Below are 17,893 nucleotides of genomic sequence, written 5' to 3'. Positions count from 1 at the left end.
CTAGGCAACAAAAGCACAAATAAACAAGTGGGACGGCCTCAAACCAAGAAGCTTCTGCACAGCAAAGGAAACCGTCAATAAACTGAAAAGGCAACCCACAGAATGGGAGAAAAATATCTGCAGGCCATAATCCCTGATCAGGGGTTGATACCCAAAATATATCAAGAACTTATACAATTGATAGCAAAAAAGCAAATAATCCAATTCAAAAATGGGCAAAGGACCCAAATAGTCATTTTTCCAAAGAGGATATCCAAAAGGCCAATAGGGACAGGAATAGACGTTCAACATCACTAATTATCAGGGAAATGCTAATCAAATCAAAACATGAGATACCATCCGACACTGGCAGGATGGCAATTATTGAAAAGATAAGAGATAACAAGTGTTGGTGAGGAAGTGGAGAAAAGGAACCTGTGTGCACTACTAGGGGGAACATAAACTGGCAGAGCTACTATATCAGTCTGGCGGTTCCTCAAGAAACTGCTAACAGAACCACCACATGATCCAGCAGCTCCACTTCTGGGTATGTATTCAAAGGAAACAAAATCACTATCTCAAAGAGATATCTGCACTTCCGTGTTCACTGCAGCATTATTCACCATAGCCGAGATATGGAAACAACCTAACATGTCCTTTGAAAGATGAATGGATAAAGAAAATGTGACACACATACATAAATACATACATTATACATATGTGTATAGACATAAATAAAATGTACATGTTATGGAATATTATTCAGCCATAAAGAAGGAAATTCTGCCATTTGTGACAATGTGGATGAATCAAGATGGCATTACGCTAAGTGAAATAAGATAGAGAAAGACATATACTGTATGGTATATGTGGAATCATGAAAGAAAAGCTGATTTCATAAAAACAGAGAGTAGAAGGGTGGTTGCCAGAGAATGTGGGGATGGGTGAATGGGGAAATGGGGAGATGTACGTCAAAGGGCACAAACTTACAGTTTTAAGATGAATAAGTTCTGAGGATCTAATGCAGAGCACGGCAATTGCAATAATACAGTTTTGTATATTTGAAATTTGCTGAGAGTAGACCTTAAGTATTCTTACTACACACACACACAAAAGTTAGCTGTGTGAGGTGATGGATGTGTTAATTACCTCGATCTCAATAATCATTCCATAATGTATATCAAATCACCATGTTGTACGTTTTAAATATATACAACTATATTCGTCAATTATTCCTCAGTAAAGTTGGGAGAGAAAGCATCTATATTAATCAAAACCTACAGTTGTTGAAATTTACTTATATTTTTATAGACACATAATTGAATAACTGAAGTATAAACTTTTGGGGACAATGTTAATGTCAAAAAAGTTAACATAAAAAAACAAAAACAAAAAAACTACGGCTCTAATTTTGCATCTGTGGTTTACTTTACCCTTTTGGGAAGACGTCTCGGCGAGAAGGGCAGAGGGAGGGGGAGAGCAGGTGTAAAGGAAGCTCAGAACATCCCAGTCACGTCACCTACAGAGGTGCAGATTCTCCCATAACTACCACCTTTACAGCATCTCTTTTGGGGCAGGTTGATGATGGATCCCACGGGTTCAGATGTGAGCACAGCACAGCCTCTACCTTAAGGAGGACAGAACCATCAGGAACCAAAGGGAGAGAGCCCAGTGTGGCTCCTGAAGGTAAAAGAATACTGTGTTCTGACCATATCCTCCAAGAGATGTGAAAGAAGGAGGTAGGGAAGGTGTGAAAAAGAACAGGCCCGATGGGCAGCTGTTAGAGCTGCACGTCCACCTAGTAAGTACTGGCTCCAGTTTTTATTTTCAATTTTGTAGATGTCTCATTCAGAAAATTTTCTTACAATGGGATGTCAGTGGTTAGACAGTGAAAGCATCCAGTTTGACCAGACCCTCTGTTCTACTTAGAGCAGAGAAAGAAAAGCAGGTGCTATGGACGGAATATGTCCCTCCCTCACCACCCGCCCACCCCCAACCCACCCCAAATTCATACGTTGAAGCCTAATCCCCAGTGTGATGGTATCTGGAGGTAGAGCCTTTGGGTATGAGGGTGGAACCCTTGTGAATGGGATTAGTGCCTTTATAAAAGAGACCCTGTAGAACTTGTTCTCTACAATCCACCATGTGGAGACACAGAGAGAAGCTGGCAATTAGCAACACAGAGTCTCACCAGAACCCAACCATGCTAGCACCCTGATCTTGGACTTCTCAGCATCTAGATCCTTCTCCCAGCTCTGAGAAATAAACGTTTCTTGTTCAAGCCACCCAGTCTATGATAATTTGTTACTGTGTCCCAGATGGACTAAGTTAGCAGGCCACCAGAACTTACCCTAATGCTATTGCAGCAAGTAAAACGTGTGTGTGTGTGTGTGTGTGTGTGTGTACAGGAGCATGTGTGCTTCCAAATAATCGAATACCCTTTTAATTCTCAGTTCCCCAGTTACTACTTACTGATATATGAACCTTGAGGAGATGGGCATAGTTTAAATTGTCTCATTGTTAGCTCTGTTTGGGGATTACCTGTGGATCTGATTTGTCCTGGAGCAGGCAGATAAAAGTGCCAACAGGTAGGAAGACAGACTGATCCAGCAGTAAGAGAACAGTGTTGTCAGCACAGCACAGTTTTTTACAACAAAAATGAAAACTAAGAATCAGCAGTGCAAAGATGTTTCTGTGTATGGTTAACTGGATTGTTTCAAAAAGATTTAACGCAGTTGACTCAAATGTATATACTAAACTTAAAAAAAGTAGACAAATGGTGAAGAGAAAAGACGAATAGGAAAAATAAAATTGGAGGAGGGTGGAGGGCAGTAGACAAAGCAGGTAAAATGTCTGTAATTTGTTACAAGTGGGCCAGGAATTGAACTGTGAGCTCTCCAGTGGCCGCTGTGAGGAAGGGAACCCAGTTTCTCACTGAACAGCAATGCCCCCAAGACCAAATCACCGTAGCGGCCCAGGGACGGGCCGTGGGAGGAATGTCCACGAGGCTCACCCAGAGGACTGGGCTAGTGCTGAGAGCCACTTCGGTAATAAGCAGCTTTGCCTAAGGCTGTTTCTCAAAACTGTCTTCAGTGAAAATGATGGTAGAACACTGCAATGGCACTTAGAAAAAGCAGTTTCACAAAGTCAGTGGGAAAAGCTCCAAATGGAAACAAAAGAGATGGATGTTGGGAACAGACAGGAAACCAACCGAAGGGAGGCAAAACCCCAAGCCCGGCAGAATCATACTAGGAATCAACCTCAGAGCTTAGAGGCCCTGCCTCTACCCGGGGCCAGAGGTTTTTGTTTGTTTGTTTTCTTAAAAGCCAAGGTCAACCTGCAAGGAATGCTGAGGACTGATTTTCAATTATATTGGCTTTAAGAAGTTACATGACCTTCTTGAATACTTTTCCAGGCCTTTGGTGGTATCTCTCTACTACAAATCCGCATAAACATTAATGCTTCTGTGACTGTCTCAAATATGGGGAAAAAATATGGGGGGCGGGATGAGGGAGGTTTCAGAGAGGTATCAAACAGAAAAAGGTTAGCAAGGAAATTAATGTGCAAAACTAGCTATTTAATGTTGAGGCTACGATATTCAGTCTCCGGGTTTTCCATTAGTTATGAAGCAAGAATGCACCACCCAGGCCACAGATGGGGGGAAGAAACGACAGTTTTCACTTCTACAGTTCCTAATTTAAAACTGACGCCTACCCTACGGGATGGCAGGTGTATAACTGATCCTATGTGGTATCTTAGAAATCAATGTTCTCTCCAAGTCTAATTTATTTGGGCAAAAACATGATTCTATTTCTATCTTCTTGGTCACTTTTTAAAGAATTTCAAGGAACACTTTTTAGCATCTACTCAAAAGCAGAGCTAGCAGAGAATTTGGTTATTTGATTATCCTTTCAAATGAAGGAAGCACTGCACACAGCAGATTGTTTCAGCCACAGAAGAGGTACTTATTAGCTGGGCGATTTTTCCTAAACTATCTGTAGTGAAATAATCAACCATGTTAACATTTGAGGATAATTAGATCCTGGAGTTAATAATCTCTGACAATCATTAGGGAAAGTGAACAGCTCTCTAAGAGCTATGGAGCTAACATTTAAGGCTGCTTGTAATTTCAAAACTGCAAAGAATTTATTAAACAACATATTTTTTCCATACCCAGAAGACTCAAAACCATCTTAGGAGAGAACATAATCAAATCAGGGGAAAACACCACCGAATCTCAGACCTGGCTCTGCCTTTCATACTCAGGACTCCAAGGGGGAAGACTCAGGCACAAACATACTTATTCAGTAAAACCTCACCCTGCCTTCGGGTGGTCTTTGAGGCACAGAAACCAGTTCTGACTGCTGAGCCAGAGAGCGCTATCTAACCCAGACATAAAATCTATCTTTCCTAGGCTGCTTTGGCCACAGAATTGCTTCTAGGCTGATTTCATTGGGACAAGCACACACAGGTTAGAAAACAGCAGGAGTCCAGGTGCTCAGGGTCAACAGAAATGACAATTATGGTTAGAATACTGGGGAAAGCCACCTACAACCACATCTCACTTAAACGTGCTGGCCAGACCCGATGGCAGAGTTCAGAGCAGCAGTCTCTAAGTGACTCCACTGGACTGGCACCAGACAGTGGGAGAAGAGAGGCCACCTCAGATGGAGGCAGCAATTAAAAAGGGTTTACAGCCTACCTGATGAGAGACTCTAGGATGGCAGGGGTGGGGCCTTTCTGGAATTCCAGTTCTTTGTAGTGTAGCGCTTTGGCATATGCTCGGCACTTGGCAGCCCTCTCACCCAGCAGAACAATGCCATTGTCATCTCTCAGTGGCAGCGGGCCCTAGAGGAGAGTGGAAGTCACGGCACAGGAAAGTGGCGGACGGGGCCCAGGCAAGACTGGGCTGTGCGGGAGCTTCTCCCCTCTCACCAGCTGGTGCCCTGTCAGGCTCCAGCTGGACAAGGGGGCCAAGTCTCACCTTGTCACTGTGTTCCATGAATTCAGCCAAGTTTAAGAGAGTCTGTGTGACTTCAGCAATGTCCTGTGAGGTGAGGGCCAACTCGATGCTTCTGATGAGCTCATCCTGCTGGTCTTCATTCAGCTCTGACCAGCAGGACACGAACGCAGCATTGAAGAGATCCCTGAAGGCAGAGGGGAACAGAGATAAGCTTTGGATATGCCTCTGCTGCCTCTGCCTGGTGCCATGGAGTGGCACCTATCAGCCTATTCCTGGCATCATTTCTTACGGCTATCCAGGCCGGCAATGTCCAACAGAACTTGCTGGAATGGTCTGTATCTTCCCTGTCCATATGGTAGCCATTGGTCACTGAGCAGTTGAACTGTGATAAGTGTAACTGAGGAACTGAATTTTAAGTTTTAATTAATTTTAATTAAATTAAAATAACCACACATGGCTAGTGACTACTGTATTTTAGAAAGCAGGTACAGGGACCTGTGGGTGGGGTGGGTGGAAGGGGAAAAAAAGAACAGAGAAAAGTAAACTTGTCTCCACATTTTTCGTATCATTTGTCTTCATTGGAGCGGGTGAACAGAAAGGGGGCTTCTAACATAGAAGCTGACATAACAGATTCAGAAAATAATCTTCAAATGATGCTTCTCAGGCCATGTCCAAAGTCCTAAGATCAGAAGCGCCAGAGGCAGCATCTGCTATTGTTTTTCAAAACATAACCAGAACCCTTGGCTAGATGGTCATAAACATAAGAAACTAGCAGCATTAGAAAACAGAATCCAAATCCGTAAGTCGTAAAAGATCCTCTAAGCCAAACCTGCAACAGCTGCGGCCTTAGGAAGACCGGGTAGGGCTGCTGCAACTACCTAGAATCACTGCCGCATCGCCCGGCTGGACGTATTTGCTACCTGTGACATCTGAACTCTCCTCCCCTCTCTCTTCTGGTGAATGTGTGGAGAGGAGGGTTGGAAACTACAGGATATGCCTATATAATGTGAGTTTAAGCATTTGATGCCTATACATCTACTTTTCATTACCTGTTTAAAAAGGTTAAGTCAGATTGACGTATATATAATTTTGGGACCTGATGGGAAAAACAGAATTTGAAATTCAAAGGGTAACATGAAGGCCAAAAGAAGTCCTGTGTAAATTAAGAAATATGGTTTCTGATCTAGGTCCAAGACCATGCTGGGTCCCAAATGAACATATCTGGCACTAAAGGGATAGACACACGTGTGTATATTTATCACAAGCCTCTTTTGGATGACAGTGTGCTCAGAAGTGACTCAGAGCAGGAGAGAGGTATGCTACATCAGCTGAGCATATGGAATTTGAATACTATGGAAACAGAGAAGTTCTTAGAACTATTTTTAAAGCATTAAAAAATATTTGAAAGAAATTAGATGAACCAAATCACGGCATCCCAGCAACAGTCTCAGGGACCATCGCTATTCTTGCTAAATACACTTGAAATAGCAAACCAGCTGTGCTGATAAAAGTGAAATGGAGTGGAATACCTCACTTTTTTTGCTTCTTGTTAGTGAGAAGAATTGTTAATTAAATCACCATTTATGCCTCATTTTAAATAAGAATTGTCCACTGTAGAAAAATTTAGAAAATAGGGAAAAGAATAAAGAAAATAATTGCTCCTTAAACCCTCCTACTTAGAGATACTCACTGCTGTGTTATGTTCTAACCTTTCTCCTGTGAACATGTATTTTTAATAGCTGAAATCGCATTTACACCATTTTGTTATTTCATTTAATTCACTTACCTTATGCTATAAATCTTTTACACACATTAAAACTTTTTCTAAACCAAATGTTTAATGGCTATTTAAGATTCCCTGTTTAAGGTTTACATTATTTTTTTATGGCAAATTCTATTTTCCAAGGATGGCTGCAGCACTATCTCCTGCTCCACATGCTCTTCCAGAATCTTTCTACTCCCGTATAAAAAGGTGGCATCCACATCTCCCCTCGAACCGGAGTGGGCCTCTGTGACTGCCTTCAACAACAGAGTCGGGCAGAAGTGATGCGATGTGACCTTCAAGGCTGGGTCATACAAACACCATGAACTTCTGCCTCATTCCCCTGGGGACACTCGCTCTTGAATCTAGCCAGTATCCTGTGACGAAGCCCGAGCAACCCACAGAGCAATCCGTGTGGAAAGGAACCAAGGTCCCTGGCCAGGGCTGAATTTCCAGTCGATAGTCAATCTCCCTTGCTGAGAGGATGAATGAGCCATCTTAAAAGTGGATCCTACAGCCCCTGGACAAATACTCCTGCTGACACCATGCGGAGCAGAGACAAGCTGTTCCTACAAGTCCTACCCAAACTGCAGATCCACAAGCAAAACAAATAATTTTAGACTGCTGTTATTTTAGACCACTAAGTCTTGGGTATTTGCAATGTAGCAATAAATAATCAGAATATCATTATTATTAGAAACAGGTTATATTAAACTATTACATAGTTGTTTTCAGAGTTATAAATGACTTTGTAATTAAAAATTTGGACCTAAATCTACTAAGGAAAGGTCTACTAGCAAGGTTAAGATGGATGCTTTTCCTGTAATAAGAACTTGTTAAATTTGGCTTTTTATCTTTTCCCCCAGAGGTTAGCAAAATTAAAAATATCCTTTTACTATTACTGCTAACAAAATCTAATTCTTTTTTTAAATTTATTTTTTAATTGAAGTATAGTCAATTTACAACATAGTGTTAGTTTCTGGTGTGCAGCACAGTGATTCAGTTATACGTATATATATATATATATATATATATATATGTATGTTCCTTTTCATATTCTTTTTCAGTATAGGTTATTACAAGATACTGAATATAGTTCCCTGTGGCATACTGTATGATCTTATTGTTTATCTTTCTTATATATAGTAGTATATGCAAATGCCAAACTCCAGATTTATCCCTCCCTACCTCTTTGCCCCCACCCCCGTAACCATAAGTGTGTTTTCTACACCTGTGAGTCTATCTCTGTTTTGTAAATAAGTTCATTTGTGTCCTTTTTTTTTTAGATTCCATATATAAGTGATATCATATGGTATTTTTCTTTCTCCTTCTGGCCTACTTCACTTATGATAATCTCTAGGTCTGTCCATGTTGCTGCAAATGGCACTATTTCATCCTTTTTTATGGCTGAGTAGTATTCCACTGTATATAAATATACCACAACTTCTTTATCCAGTCATCGGTTGATGGATATTTAGGTTGTTTCCATGTCTTGGCTATTGTATATAGTGCTGCTATGAACATTGGGGTGCATGTTATCTTTTCAAGTTAAGAGTTTTTTCTGGATGTGTCCAGGAATGGGATTGTTGGATCATATGGTAAGTCTATTTTTAGTTTAAAAGCTAACTCTATGTATCATTTTTTTATGTGCTGATCCCCAGATCTCAGTCTGAGGCTCAGAAGAAGGGAGCCCTGACACAGTGTACCTGGCCATGGGGTTGTAGGCCTGAGCTAAGGCCCAGCACGAGCGCAGGGAGGGTGACGAAGAGTCCTTCAGCAGCTCCAGGCTCAGCCGCCTCAGCCACTCCAACCAGTCGTCCTTGGAGACCCTTCTGGCAGCTCCCCAGGCCTGTAACACCACAGGCGACAATGGAAAACCATCAGTTCTAAGGGGCAGTTGTAAAGAGCCCTCGCCTAATGATTCTTCTTCTTCTTCGATTTATAACATTATATCTCTCATGATAAAATTCCCCGAGTACAAATACAAAAGTAATATTTAATTAAAGCCATAAAGCAAAAGCAGCAACCTCTGGACTATTCCACAATACAGTGAAAGCTTGTTTTACACCTCATTTGTGCTGGACTCTATCTGCAAAGCAGATAGTTCTACAGACCCAGAATGGATGGGGACTGACACACTCAGAATGCACCCCACAATGCCGAATGGCCCCCAGCAGCGTGTGAAGGGCCCTGGACACTCTGCACTGGGGCACTGGCGCATCTTACAGCAGTCACAGAGGGAGAGCAGAAAGGCTCAGGTTCACACCATCATTAACCGTTTGACAATGAAGTGGGTAGTGAGCCCTGAGCACCTGACACTATTGTGAAATGAGACAGAAAGAGTTGAACAGATTGAATTTTTACTTTTTAATTTATCCCCTCCAACGCTCCTTAAAACTCTGAGCTCTCCGAGCATCAGGAGTTACTAGCAGGGGCAGCTTAGGGAGGTGGATGGAAGACGCAGGCTCTGGAGATGCACAGGGCAGTGCAGTGGAACAGCCACACCCTGTGGGGCTCAGAGGCTTGAGTTCAAATCCCAGTTATGTAACCTTCTGGGTGTCTGATCTTGGGAAAGTTATTTAACTTCTCCACGCCTCAGTTTCCTCATTTGTAACATGTGGATAACAGTTAGTCCTCAAAACACCCTGTGAGACGGGAACTAAGTTAATACGTGTAACAGATTTATAACAATGCTTGGCACAAAGTTAGCACTCTATGTGTGAGTGCCTATTACTCTGAAGTTAGAAACGCCTGGTTGGAACCCCGGCTCTGCCGCAGCTGTGATAGCACTCTGGGCAAGTTACTTGTAGGCTGCATCTGATTCTCAGTCCTCCTCATCTAAGGATAATGCACTTGAAGGGCCTCGCTGGAACAGATGAGCAAAAATGGTTGCTATTATTATCAAAATGACATCTCTTTGAATTGGCCCAGCCCTAACTACTAAATCTTTAACTTTTAAAATATATTCTTGGATGATTTTTCCAGCAGAACAGGTATGTCAATCCTCCCTAAACTAGGAAACTCACATAAGTTAGAGCAGAAGTTCTCACGTGAAGTGGTCCAGGGAGTGAAAGAGACCCCATGGGCTATATACCACCTCGCCATCAACGACTCAACCCATCATCTCCTTGGGATAAAATGGAAATCTGCTGTAGCTTTTAGTGAGTTACCAGTGAGTGACATTACATAAACAATTATTTTATGTCAAAAACTGAAGTAGAGATACTACAAGATACAAGAGACAAATTAAAAGTTTATGTGAAGGATTCTCACTGACCCTACAATGAGCACCCCTGAACTAGAAAGAAGAGTGACACTAGATACCAAAGACTTGACTTTTAGACCTTGTTCTGTTGAAAGAAATGGAAACATCAAGTCCTTTTTGATCCACAGATTTCTAGCTTCCTCCCTACACAGCAGGTCCCTGGACAGCGACACTATAAGGATTTGAAAGCTGGACATAAACAAGGAAGTACTACTAATGTCTTCTGCCCTCTAAGGCCATGAGGCTGAGCCTGCATAAGGTGAAGGCATTCAGCACAGTGGATAAGAGACTCTGGAGTCACACTACCCAGGTCATATCCTGGCTCCACCATCTACAAATTGACATTGGGCAAAATACTTAACCTTTCAGTTTCTCAATGTCCACATTCATAAAATAGGGATGGTAATGACAGCACCTAACTTGTGGGGTTATTGGGAAGATTAAATGAGTCAATACATGTCAAGTTCTCACAACAGTGCCTGACACGTGGGAAGAACTCAACAAATGGTGGTGGTTGTTACTGTCACTGTCATCGTTACAATGTGATAAACGGTAGCAAACAGGTCTTTCAAAAAAGTTCAGCTTAACCAGTAAGTATACAATCTATCAAGCAAGCTATGTCCCTCACATGGGCCTTTCCCTACTGCTCTGTAATTTAAAACATAAGCAACTCCCAATTCTCTGGGTCTCACAGCTACTGTTTAAACGCCAGCCAGTTTCCTCCTGCCACCCGCCCACTGCTGACTGCCTCATCTGGTGACACGGGTGCATGCTGACGGAACGCCAGCTTCTTCATTTAGAAGGTCCACCCAAATAGATGATCACAAGACAGTGACGCTGCTGAGACTCCTGGAAGGCATCCTAGACGTGCACATAAGATGGTCTTCATGTTTTCTGTACCATGCGAATCCTCTATTAGCACAGCTGATAGAAAGGTGATCAAGGTGACCAAAAACTATTTTGAAAGCTGTTTAGAACTGACAAATATAGCAATCCCTAATTAGCATCTTATGAGTATGTGGAAGCACAATTTACTTTTCAATGAAATGGATCTGAGAGTCAGCTGTAGAGAACTTTGCTTAGGGTTTTTCAACTTGACCTGATCTCTCAGGTGAGACAAACTGGGATTCCTTTTTTCCATTTGGCAAAAGTTATGCTTATTTTTCCAAGTCCTGGGTAGAAAGCAAAACTTCCTGGAAGCAAACTAGACCACTGGGGAATTTCCTAAAATAGAGAGAACAAAGACCTAAAGCAGGGCGGACAGCTGCCTGGTTAGAAGGACATTCTGAACCTAGGCAGGCCGAAAACATCTGGGAAGAAGCATGCATCTGGCCTCCTTGTCCAGCCCCTCCCTCAAGTGTGAGGTGTCAGCACGGTGGCCTCAACAGCTGCCCGAGAACGCCCGGTCACTGCTGGCCTTTTCCCGCCTAAAGCCTTGGACTAGCAGTTACAAAACACAGAGGGAGAGCAGCGTCATCACTCCCGACCCAGGGCTATTTTACTTCCATCTTAAATCATCAAACGTCTCTCAGTAGTGGTCCCTTTACAGCTGTCTATGTGGGAAAAGACTCATCAGGAGTAAACACCAGTGTTCCAAAGCTGTGTGTGAGCACACGCACATGCTCAGAGGTTGCGCCAAAGGAAGAGAGCAAGTCAGCTGGGACCCAGCCCTGCCCAGTTCTTTTACCTCTATCTGCCGCTACAAGTGCAGCTGCCTTGGGTCAGCTGCTAATAAAGGAGAACAGCACTGCACTGAGGTCCAAACTCGGACCTGCTCACTGTCACCAGAAGTACTAATGACTGACGACAAAATGGGGAAAATTAGCAACCTGCTGTATTTATTTAAAAGTCAGTGAAGTAGATGATTATTCTGCTTGTATCTATTAGAGAGGCTTTGAAACTGCCTGTTTTTAAGTGGATGGCTGGTGACACACATAGAGAGAAGCCGGTTATATCCTAGGCATTGGTCAGCTTGGAGAATTCAGTACTTATCTGCAAAGATCTAAAGCCTCGCTACTCAAAGTGTGGTCCATGGACCACTGGCATCGGCATTACCTGGGATCTGGCTGGAAATGCAAACTACCAAGGCCTGAATTTGGACCGCTTGAATTAGAACAAGCATTTTAGCAACACGCTCCCAAGCATTTGGTAAGTCCAGTGAGTCTGAGAAGTTTGAGAAGCAGGGCTTTAAAAAGCCTGCATCAGTCTCAGTGCTAACTAGGAACAGTGCTCCGTTCACAGTAAAAATGAGAATGCTATTTGTAACAAAGTGGTCCACTGTCAAAGCTACAAGGGAACACGAAAGGACACTTTGTTTTTTATTTTCCTTCTACTAAAAAAAATTGTACAATTCAGAAACCTGGAGAAAGACAAAATGACCTAAGTTCATGCTATCCAGATTTTCAGAAAAATGCTTGGGCTGGTTTTTGGTTGTTTAAAGCAGAGCAAAGAGCAGGGCTCTCCTTTCCAAGCTGCCCCTGCCCCGGAAATGATGGACCTGCCTTTTGGAGGTTGATGGTGCTGACGTGCAATTTCTTCATGGGTCCTGTTTCTACTGGGCCACTAGCCAATGCATCCCCTTGGCCACTCCTCAGCATTCGATGCTGGTAAATCAAAGGGTCCTCTTCTTCATCAGCAAGGGTGTATCCCTGCAACCAGAGATTCACAGAACAACATGCAAGTCCAGTAGATGCTCCTAGTTTAGAAAACATCCTTAAACCTTGGTGGAGGGGTCACATATTCTGCAAGAGCCAGGATTAGGTAAGGCTCCATGTGTGGACAAAATGAATCACGTGGGTGGGAGGCTGTATTCCCCACTGTACACCAGTCCGTGCTGGCCACTCCTGGTCACTGACAAGCACTGACTTGGGAGTATGAGCACGCAACTGGCAACTGTGAGACAACTGTGAGCCATGAATGTGATGAAGAGCTGGGGCAGCAAAGAGCTGCTGCCTATTTCAGTACGTGGCCTGACAGCCAAGGATGGTTTTTACATTTCTAAATGATTGGAAAAAAAAATCAAAAGATTTATATTCTGAAGCATGTGAAAGTTATTAGAGAATCATGTTTTGGTGTTCATAAACAAAGCTTCACTGGAATGCAGTCAGGCTCATTTGTTCACATGTGCACACGACTGCCTACAGGCTGCAGCAGCAGAGCTGAGTGGTTTCATCAGAGACTACCCAGCCTGCAATGCTGAAAAAACTCATTATCTTTACAGAAAAAGATTGCCAATTCCTAGATCAAAGCTAAAAAGCTAGATGTACTCCCACAGCTAAGATTACAAGAATACCAATTAAGAAAGACAATGGGGGACTTAGAAAAAAAGCTCCATTCACCTTGACAATTCTGCAGATGAGGACATCATAGCGCTGATGGTTGATTCGGTGTCGCACCAGAACTTTATTCACCATTGGAATGAAAATTTGATACTGGAACAAGAAAGGAAGCAGAACAGAAACCATGACTTTGGAGAGTGGAAAACAGAGAAAAGAATATCACTGCTCCCACATTACAGCTATCACTTCTGGGTTCTGGACCAGTGCTGCGGTGTTCAGAAGAAGCACTTTTTAGCCCCCGGGGCTCTGATCCCAGTCCCCATCACCTTCCATCTGGGTTCCTGCAACAGCCTTTCAATGGTCTCTCTGCTTCCGCTCTCGGCCCAGTCTATTCTTCCACACAGCACAGAGAGTAATCACTTAAAAATTAAGTGATGGGTCAGATTACAGTATTTCTATGCTCAAAATCTCCAAAGACTTCAGGTCTTGCTCAGAGTAAGAGGCAAAGTACTTACAACACCCTACGACAGTGATATGCACATTTTAGTGGGCATCAGAATCACCTGGAAGGCACATGAAACCAGAGGCTGCCGGGCTCCACAGCCAGAGCTGCTGGCTCAGTAGGTCTGTGGTGAGGTGTAAGAATCTGCCTGGGTTCTACCGCATTCCCAGCTGTGCAGGACTGACGCTGCTTGTCTGGGGACCACATTCTGACCTACAGCGCCTAGTTTCCACACCCACCGCCAGCCCAGCCTTTGCAAAGTTCTCCCTATGACCTCTTCCAAACACGTTCGCCCTGCTCCCTCCCCTGAGGTCACACTGCTCTCCTGCTGCTCCCAGAACCCTTCTGCCTGCACCCAGCTTCCTGGGCTTGGGCGGTTCCCTCATTTAGGTCTCTGCCAAAATGTCACCTTATCAGAAAGGTCTTCCCCATCTACCCTAAAGAAACAGCATCTCTCCCCACCCCTACCCATCACTCTTACGAGATAAATTGTGCCTATTAGCTTTGCTTTGCTGGAACGTAAGCTCTGTGAGAACAAGGACAGCAATCTGTTTACTACATTATCCCCAGAACAGCACTCAGCCCACGTAGATGGCTCAATAAACACTTGCTGAATGAAGAACAAAAAAGAGCACAAATGATTCCTAGTTCTCTGGCAGTGGTTGAGGCCTAGAGACTAACAAATAGAGCAATTCAAAAAGTCTTCTTCCCAAAGGCAGGCAGAAGAGCACACTGGTTTGGGGCTTCTGGCTCACCTTCTTCCCCAGTTGAAAAACGAGTGAAGACAATGTGTCCATGGCTGTGGAACGAAGCTCTGGGCTCTGGTCCAGTGTTCGAACAATCGGGTGAATGATCCGAGAGGCATAGTCAGTGAAATCCAGGGACTCCGTCAGGCGGTCCACTGTCTCTAATGCTGCCCTACAACAATCACTAACATACAGTAACTGCTAACATACAGGCCCAGAGTGAGAGACCTGGCTGGGGGTTACCTTAACAGTCAGCACTGAATGGGATGGAGTGGCTTCTGATGTGTTTTGCGTACACAGATCCAACATATATTCCAGTGAGTTGGGAACAGTTAAGATTTCCACAGACCTGGTACATTTCTGGACTAAACTTAATGGGAGTTGAAAGAACAGAAAAATAGAAGGATGGCCTGGGGACTTAAGAAAAGGACATTTGCAACGAAACATTAAAAGCTTGATAATTGTTAGTGCTAAAGGTGCTCACTTTCGAGATGGCAGTGGAACTTCAGGGGCATCAAACAACTTCACGATAGGGGGCAGTAACAAATGCAAGTAGTCATCCAGGTTGGCGCCAAACAGCTGGATTGCAGCCAGCAACTGCAAAAAGGAGCGAGGGCATGACAATGAACAAACACAGTCTGGTATCAAGTATCTAAATTATATGAAGAGGGGCAGGGGTACGGATAATTCAAAATTCTTCAGGGATTCTGAAAAGCCTTTATTAAGTGGCTCTGAACTACATTCTCTTGGTAGCACTTTTCCCCCTCATTTTATTTTGCTTATTTGTTACTTTGCTTTCTCTGAGCTTATTTCTTACTTTGCGGTTCTCTGAGCTTATTTCAGTTGGTAAGAAAGCAGTTGTTGGATAATAGAGAAAACTGGTCTGCAATAAAACATTTACCAAGAATAACCCATTAAAGGAGACAAAACATAAGGATAATCAAGGGAGAATTATAAACATTCTGTAAACTGCACACATCAGGTACTACAGCATTCTTCAGATTCGGTTTTATGGACCGAGCATCACCCTACTACTCAGAACAGGGTCTCGTTTCTTAGCTGATCATCCAAGGACACTCTGATGGATGCTGGAAATCTCTCTAGAGGATGCCCCAGGCTACTCACTTTGATGGAGACGATGCGGCCTGGACTGTTGTCATGCATGAAGACTCGTAGCATGTGCGGGATCAGCTGGGGCAGGTAGAGCTTAAATTCACCGCCAAGAGCTACCACAATTTGCTCAATGAGAAGAATGATGGTGCTCTGGATGGAGGTGTTCATGACCCAGAATTCCTATAGAGAGGGAAGAGACAGAGGAGCGAAGTCAGGGGCCCTTCTGCTGAAATATGAACCAAGGAACTGAGACAGCTCAAAAGAAGTAAAAGTGCAGTGAGTATGGTCTGTCCCAAGGGACTCCTTCCCTATCCTCTCCCCGGGCCTCCCTGTATCTCTGTCACAGTCATGGTGAACAACTAAACTGCATTTCCCCAAATGCAAAGGCCACTTTGCCCCTCTGCCCTTTGCTCATGCTGCTCTTTGCCCAGATCCCACCTCTTGCTCAGATAAGCCCTGTCTGTCTTTCTAGAACTGGCTCAAGCCTCACTTCTTCTAACAAGGCTTTCCTGTCTCCTTCCATTATCCACTGTGGGTCCCTCCGTCCTCCTCTCTTCTAGCACCTGCAATACTTAATTTTCTTTGCCGCCCTCCCTCTACTTGACTGTAGGCTAGTTGAGGGCAAGAAACCCTCTGATTCATCTCTGTCTCCCCAAATCTAGTAGAGTGCCTGGTATATTCCAGCCACCCAAACACGCCTGCAGAACAAATGAATGACGGTCTATGTCACTCGAGCTCTCCAGCTGTCCAGGGTGGTTCTTTACTCTGGGTACCGCCTGGGCTCTGCCAGAGAATGACTCCAGTGTTTACAAGATTTCCTGCCCTTTCTGGATTTAGACTTTGCTTGACAGCATCTGACACGTATCCCAAACGATTTTCAGACCTAGATTAAGCCACAAAAGAAGCACTTTTCTACATTCAACTAATTATATTCCACACAAGTGACTAAAATAAAAACTTGGCCAATTGGCTCCAGATCCTGTCTTGCACTGTGAAGCAAACTGGTCCAAGTCTCTCACTCCAGGAAAAGCTGTCATTTCAAATCAACTCAAAAAGACAGTCGCCTACTGCCTTCTTTAAAACCTCCAGAGTAGGAGACTTAATGATAATAGAAACTCTACCAATGATGGCAACACATACATATTAATACTCTTGAGCTCTCCTATAATTCATAATAGAAATCAATGAAAAAAAAAGATAACTCCTCATATGAAAAACTGTATGGAAGCATAAGGTATTTTTATTAAAAAATTTTTGTTTAAATCATAATAGTTTAGAGAGTAAAAGCATTAAAAAATATTAAAAGCTGCTGGCAAAATTTTCTGCTTGGTGAGAGAAGTATTCTCTCTCAAAAAGATAAAGAGCTTTGACAAAGGAACACAGCCTTTCCGGCCTCCATGGTTTGTCTGAGGTTCACTCACTTGGACTGCACGCCACCTGCTTTAGAGAAAGCCCGCCTGCCTCTTCACTGAATAACTATCAGGGCTCCTCACAAGGGACTGCTCTGCCTCAAAGGAGCCAGGCAGCCTCCCCAGGCATGCCGACTAAATCACTGTTCACAAAGCCCCGAGCTCTTCCTGGGCTCAGGGGAGCTCATTAAAATGCCCAGGATCAATTGCCAAAGGAAAAGCCCCTGATGAACCTTCTCTATCTTGGAGGAAATGAAAGCTGTATTTGGCGGGTGTCAAACGCCTATGCTTTGGTTGTAAGTCTTTTTTGAGGAATAAGTCACAGATTACTTCAGCTTCAACCCATGAGCACACTGCTTCCTCCCTTGGCCCCTCACCAACCTCTGGGGTTCCCACTCCCTGCAATCCTCCGATCCCCTCCCTGCACTCCACACTCCCATCCATCAGGCCCTTTAGCATCCTGCCCAGCTCCTCCTTGTACAGAGGCCTCTGAGGCAGGAGTCATGGAACACAGCAGCTTTTATTTATTTATATATACAGGAGTGTTTTAGTTTTGAGACTTAATTTCGGAGAAGTTCCATTTTTGAAGCCAGCCGCTTTGATTTTAGCCCTGCTGCTTCCTTCCCCAAGCTAACTACAAAGGTCTGGAGTAGAAGAATTAAAATCATTGGAAGATTGTCTTCTAGTTCTCTGAGGACTCAGCTATCTCTGCAAAACAACCCGAACAGGGACATTTAAATTACATAAACAGCAGGAAGCAGCCACCCCACTCCCAAACAGAAAAACTGACATTGCCATCAATGGGGAGCACTTTGCACCTGCTTAAAGCATGTTACAAAAGCTGGGATGTGACCCTTTTTTCATATGCTACTGCAG

The 17,893-nt window shown here is 43.6% G+C and overlaps 1 protein-coding gene across 2 annotated transcripts in view; it reads right to left on the bottom strand.

Moving 5' to 3' along the window:
• The window catches only part of MTOR (mechanistic target of rapamycin kinase), a 116,198-nt gene that overhangs the window by 64,749 nt on the left and 33,556 nt on the right, over window positions 1-17,893 (bottom strand). For both annotated transcript variants that reach the window (XM_006196647.4, XM_072975402.1), the window contains exons 21-28: window positions 15,621-15,788; window positions 14,980-15,092; window positions 14,505-14,667; window positions 13,308-13,400; window positions 12,471-12,617; window positions 8,411-8,553; window positions 4,964-5,126; window positions 4,682-4,827 (exon numbers count right to left, since the gene is read on the bottom strand). In XM_006196647.4, the coding sequence (XP_006196709.2) occupies window positions 4,682-4,827; window positions 4,964-5,126; window positions 8,411-8,553; window positions 12,471-12,617; window positions 13,308-13,400; window positions 14,505-14,667; window positions 14,980-15,092; window positions 15,621-15,788 (1,136 nt within the window). The remainder of the gene's footprint in view (window positions 1-4,681; window positions 4,828-4,963; window positions 5,127-8,410; window positions 8,554-12,470; window positions 12,618-13,307; window positions 13,401-14,504; window positions 14,668-14,979; window positions 15,093-15,620; window positions 15,789-17,893) is intronic.

This window comes from Vicugna pacos, chromosome 13 (genome assembly GCF_048564905.1).
Source record: "Vicugna pacos chromosome 13, VicPac4, whole genome shotgun sequence".
Taxonomy (NCBI): Eukaryota; Metazoa; Chordata; class Mammalia; order Artiodactyla; family Camelidae; genus Vicugna; species Vicugna pacos.
Note: the sequence above shows the minus strand (reverse complement) of the source record. Positions and strands in the feature narration are given on the sequence as shown.